Source organism: Oncorhynchus masou, chromosome 10 (assembly GCF_036934945.1).
Source record: "Oncorhynchus masou masou isolate Uvic2021 chromosome 10, UVic_Omas_1.1, whole genome shotgun sequence".
NCBI lineage: Eukaryota > Metazoa > Chordata > Actinopteri > Salmoniformes > Salmonidae > Oncorhynchus > Oncorhynchus masou.
The window spans coordinates 40,482,791-40,488,790 of NC_088221.1; the positions used below are offsets into that span (position 1 = coordinate 40,482,791).

The 6,000-nt window shown below is 49.2% G+C and overlaps 1 protein-coding gene across 1 annotated transcript in view; it reads right to left on the minus strand.

The window, feature by feature from the left end:
* LOC135547634 (Krueppel-like factor 7) overlaps positions 1-6,000 on the minus strand; it is a 34,200-nt gene that overhangs the window by 20,483 nt on the left and 7,717 nt on the right. The window contains exon 2 of the mRNA XM_064976806.1: positions 410-533. Within this exon, the coding sequence (XP_064832878.1) occupies positions 410-533 (124 nt within the window). The remainder of the gene's footprint in view (positions 1-409; positions 534-6,000) is intronic.

A 6,000-nucleotide genomic window follows, 5' to 3' on the forward strand; every position in this document is an offset into this window, starting at 1 on the left:
GGAGACAGAGGAAGACAGAGAGGGAAACGGAGACAGAGGAAGACAGAGAGGGAGACAGAGGAAGACAGAGAGGGAAACGGAGACAGAGTGGGAGAGCGCTGCCACTGGGATTGGGGCTGTCCGAGGGGACATTACAGCAATGACTTGCATTTATGTAGCAAATCTTTTTCTTCAGCTCAAAGCGCTTTACATTATATACGGCTAACTCCCCCCTTCCACCACCAATGTACACATGGTTACTGTAGTGCATAGTGTATTGATGTACTTGTGTGTGACGAGTGTTTGTTAGAGATAGATAATTTCTCTGTCACATGCAGATCATGTCCTATCTGCTGTCACTTCTATACCATTGGGTCGGTGACATGCAAAGTGTGTGTGTGCAATTGACGTTGGCGTGTGTGGTACATACCTGTCACAGTGGTTACACTTGAATGGTTTGGCCCCGGTGTGTTTGCGATAGTGCCTTGTCAACTCATCGCTGCGGGCGAAACGCCACTCACAGCCCTCCCAGGAGCACTTGTACGGCTTCTCACCTGACAAGACAGACAGAGAAAAGAACACGTTACACTTTAAACAGCTGTGACCTAAATACAACAGTTATTTTCTGTTTTAAGGTGGGAATAGTGAGATGTAAACTGCTACAACATCACCAAGCAGCGACAGATGAGCTCCTCCCAGCTAGTTAATGTACCTGTGTTACCGTAGTAACCCAGACCAGGATAACACACCCAGGCTCATTTGCCACAGGGTTTTACATCAACCAATCATGTCAATTAGTCAACCTGAAACTCAGAGATTTCTCTAAATGAAGTCTTTCAGCAAACCTATATTAATTCAGAATCCTAAAACTAAAATCACTGTGAAAAACAAAACAAGTTTTTATTATTTTCTCCGCCCCCCTCATCCCCCTCTCCTCGCTGCTCGCTGACCCCCTGCGGAGAGATCTGAAATTCTAATGAATTCCTCCCCAGTTAAACAGATGGGAGACGGAGATATCTATTGTTCACATGCTGTATATTTATCTCCCTGGTAAAAAAAAATCCCTTTTGGGATGTGAAAGGCGGGTGCAGCAGGGTGCGGAGGGGGGGGGATCCGGACCCTGAGGTACCCCTCCTGGGGACCAGGCTGGCTGTGTTCGAATGGGCCTGGTGGGAGGGGGCTAAATTCGGGGAAGGTTTTGGGGTGGCACCTGCCCTAGTGCTGCCGCCGTGGTTGATTCAGATCCGGGGGTGGTAACGATAATTGGGGTCTTAATGACGCTTAATGGGAAGTAATACCGTACTTCCAGTCAGCCAGCTGCCACCGTCTCCCCTGATCACCATGTCTACCAATCTTCCTAACTAGACTAAAGTGCCATGAAGTGAAATCTAAGCGGCTCAATCGGGAGAGCAGTGGTATGTCCAAATCACAGGCGACAGTGGGAGACAGAGGAAGTAGATGGTGAGGAGAGTCCCTATGGGAGACAGAGGAAGTAGAGGGTGAGGAGAGTCCCTATGGGAGACAGAGGAAGTAGAGGGTGAGGAGAGTTCCTATGGGAGACAGAGGAAGTAGAGGGTGAGGAGAGTCCCTATGGGAGACAGAGGAAGTAGAGGGTGAGGAGAGTCCCTATGGGAGACAGAGGAAGTAGAGGGTGAGGAGAGTCCCTATGGGAGACAGAGGAAGTAGAGGGTGAGGAGAGTCCCTATGGGAGACAGAGGAAGTAGAGGGTGAGGAGAGTTCCTATGGGAGACAGAGGAAGTAGAGGGTGAGGAGAGTCCCTATGGGAGACAGAGGAAGTAGAGGGTGAGGAGAGTCCCTATGGGAGACAGAGGAAGTAGAGGGTGAGGAGAGTCCCTATGGGAGACAGAGGAAGTAGAGGGTGAGGAGAGTCCCTATGGGAGACAGAGGAAGTAGAGGGTGAGGAGAGTCCCTATGGGAGACAGAGGAAGTAGATGGTGAGAAGAGAGGAGGGTCCCTATGGGAGACAGAGGAAGTAGAGGGTGAGGAGAGTCCCTATGGGAGACAGAGGAAGTAGATGGTGAGGAGAGAGGAGGGTCCCTATGGGAGACAGAGGAAGTAGATGGTGAGGAGAGTCCCTATGGGAGACAGAGGAAGTAGAGGGTGAGGAGAGTCCCTATGGGAGACTGAGGAAGTAGAGGGTGAGGAGAGTCCCTATGGGAGACAGAGGAAGTAGATGGTGAGGAGAGAGGAGGGTCCCTATGGGAGACAGAGGAAGTAGAGGGTGAGGAGAGTCCCTATGGGAGACAGAGGAAGTAGAGGGTGAGGAGAGTCCCTATGGGAGACAGAGGAAGTAGAGGGTGAGGAGAGTCCCTATGGGAGACAGAGGAAGTAGAGGGTGAGGAGGGTCCCTATGGGAGACAGAGGAAGTAGAGGGTGAGGAGAGTCCCTATGGGAGACAGAGGAAGTAGAGGGTGAGGAGGGTCCCTATGGGAGACAGAGGAAGTAGAGGGTGAGGAGAGTCCCTATGGGAGACAGATGAAGTAGAGGGTGAGGAGAGAGGAGGGTCCCTATGGGAGACAGAGGAAGTAGAGGGTGAGGAGGGTCCCTATGGGAGACAGAGGAAGTAGAGGGTGAGGAGAGTCCCTATGGGAGACAGAGGAAGTAGAGGGTGAGGAGAGTCCCTATGGGAGACTGAGGAAGTAGAGGGTGAGGAGAGAGGAGAGTCCCTATGGGAGACAGAGGAAGTATAGGGTGAGGAGAGTCTCTATGGGAGACAGAGGAAGTAGAGGGTGAGGTGAGGGGGGTCCCTATACTGTCAGATAGGCTGTTTGTGGAGGGATGAATGGAGGTGAATGGAGGTGAATGGTAGTGAATGGAGGTGGGGATGGAGGTGAATGGAGGTGGGTGGAGATAAATGGAGGCAGGGATGGAAGTGAATGGAGGTGGGCATGGAGGTGAATGGAGGTGGACGGAGATAAATGGAGGTGGAGATGGTGATGAATGGAGATGAATGGAGGTGGGGATGGAGGTGAATGGAGATGAATGGATATGAATGGGGAATGGAATGGTGGTGAATGGAGATGAGTGGAGGTGAATGGTGGTGAATGGAGATGAGTGGAGGTGAATGGTGGTGAATGGAGATGAGTGGAGTTGAATGGTGGTGAATGGAGATGAGTGGAGTTGAATGGTGGTGAATGGTGGTAAGTGGAGGTGAATGGTGGTGAATGGAGGTGAATGGAGTTGAATGGTGGTGAATGGAGATGAGTGGAGGTGAATGGTGGTGAATGGAGATGAGTGGAGGTGAATGGTGGTGAATGGAGATGAGTGGAGTTGAATGGTGTTGAATGGTGGTAAGTGGAGGTGAATGGTGGTGAATGGAGGTGAATGGATATGAAATCAAATCAAATCAAATTTTATTTGTCAGATACACATGGTTAGCAGATGTTAATGCGAGTGTAGCGAAATGCTTGTGCTTCTAGTTCCGACAATGCAGTAATAACCAACAAGTAATCTAACTAACAATTCCAAAACTACTGTCTTATACACAGTGTAAGGGGATAAAGAATATGTACATAAAGATATATGAATGAGTGATGGTACAGAGCAGCATAGGCAAGATACAGTAGATGGTATCGAGTACAGTATATACATATGAGATGAGTATGTAAACAAAGTGGCATAGTTAAAGTGGCTAGTGATACATGTATTACATAAAGATGCAGTAGATGATATAGAGTACAGTATATACGTATACATATGAGATGAATAATGTAGGGTATGTAAACATTATATTAGATAGCATTGTTTAAAGTGGCTAGTGATATATTTTACATCATTTCCCATCAATTCCCATTATTAAAGTGGCTGGAGTTGAGTCAGTGTGTTGGCAGCAGCCATTCAATGTTAGTGGTTGCTGTTTAACAGTCTGATGGCCTTGAGATAGAAGCTGTTTTTCAGTCTCTCGGTCCCAGCTTTGATGCACCTGTACTGACCTCGCCTTCTGGATGGTAGCGGGGTGAACAGGCAGTGGCTCGGGTGGTTGTTGTCCTTGATGATCTTTATGGCCTTCCTGTAACATCGGGTGGTGTAGGTGTCCTGGAGGGCAGGTAGTTTGCCCCCGGTGATGCGTTGTGCAGACCTCACTACCCTCTGGAGAGCCTTACGGTTGTGGGCGGAGCAGTTGCCGTACCAGGCGGTACGCCAGGATGCTCTCGATTGTGCATCTGTAGAAGTTTGTGAGTGCTTTTGGTGACAAGCCGAATTTCTTCAGCCTCCTGAGGTTGAAGAGGCGCTGCTGCGCCTTCTTCACAATGCTGTCTGTGTGGATGGACCAATTCAGTTTGTCTGTGATGTGTATGCCGAGGAACTTAAAACTTACTACCCTCTCCACTACTGTTCCATCGATGTGGATAGGGGGGTGTTCCCTCTGCTGTTTCCTGAAGTCCACAATCATCTCCTAAGTTTTGCTGACGTTGAGTGTGAGGTTATTTTCCTGACACCACACTCCGAGGGCCCTCACCTCCTCCCTGTAGGCCGTCTTGTTGTTGTTGATAATCAAGCCTACCACTGTTGTGTCGTCCGCAAACGTGATGATTGAGTTGGAGTTGTGCGTGGCCACGCAGTCGTGGGTGAACAGGGAGTACAGGAGAGGGCTCAGAACGCACCCTTGTGGGGCCCCAGTGTTGAGGATCAGCGGGATGGAGATGTTGTTGCCTACCCTCACCACCTGGGGACGGCCCGTCAGGAAGTCCAGTACCCAGTTGCACAGGGCGGGGTCGAGACCCAGGGTCTCGAGCTTGATGACGAGCTTGGAGGGTACTATGGTGTTAAATGCCGAGCTGTAGTCGATGAACAGCATTCTCACATAGGTATTCCTCTTGTCCAGATGGGTTAGGGCAGTGTGTAGTGTGGTTGAGATTGCATCGTCTGTGGACCTATTTGGGCGGTAAGAAAATTGGAGTGGGTCTAGGGTGTCAGGTAGGGTGGAGGTGATATGGTCCTTGACTAGTCTCTCAAAGCACTTCATGATGACGGAAGTGAGTGCTACGGGGCGGTAGTCGTTTGGCTCAGTTACCTCCCTTTCTTGGGAACAGGAACAATAGTGGCCCTCTTGAAGCATGTGGGAACAGCAGACTGAGATAGGGATTGATTGAATATGTCAGTAAACACACCAGCCAGCTGGTCTGTGCATGCTCTGAGGACGCAGCTGGGGATGCCGTCTGGGCCTGCAGCCTTGCGAGGGTTAACACGTTTAAATGTTTTACTCACCTCGGCTGCAGTGAAGGAGAGTCCGCATGTTTTCGTTGCAGGCCGTGTCAGTGGCACTGTATTGTCCTCAAAGCGGGAAAAAAAGTTATTTAGTCTGCCTGGGAGCAAGACATCCTGGTCCGTGACTGGGCTGGTTTTCTTTTTGTAATCCGTGATTGACTGTAGACCCTGCCACATACCTCTTGTGTCTGAGCCGTTGAATTGAGATTCTACTTTGTCTCTATACTGATGCTTAGCTTGTTTGATTGCCTTGCGGAGGGAATAGCTGCACTGTTTGTATTCGGTCATGTTTCCAGTCACCTTGCCCTGATTAAAAGCAGTGGTTCGTGCTTTCAGTTTCACGCGAATGCTGCCATCAATCCACGGTTTCTGGTTTGGGAATGTTTTAATCGTTGCTATGGGAACGACATTTTCAACGCACGTTCTAATGAACTCGCACACCGAATCAGCGTATTCGTCAATGTTGTTGTCTGACACAATACGAAACATATCCCATGGAGATGAATGGAGGTGAATGGAGGTGGGGATGGTGGTGAGGATGGTGGTGAATAGAATAGAATGGAGGTGGAGATGATATTCTACATAACACAGCTCTGGTGATGCTCGGAATCACACCGAGGAGCTTTTCCTTTTAATCCCCAAACTAAACGGAAAAGTGTGTTCTCATTTCCTCCAGTAGACCTACAGAATAAACTTTGAAAATGTGCATGGTGAAACATATTCTGCTGATTTGCAGCAATGTACTGTGTAGAGTACTGCATATGTTGATTGAAGTCATTTAAGCCAATTCTG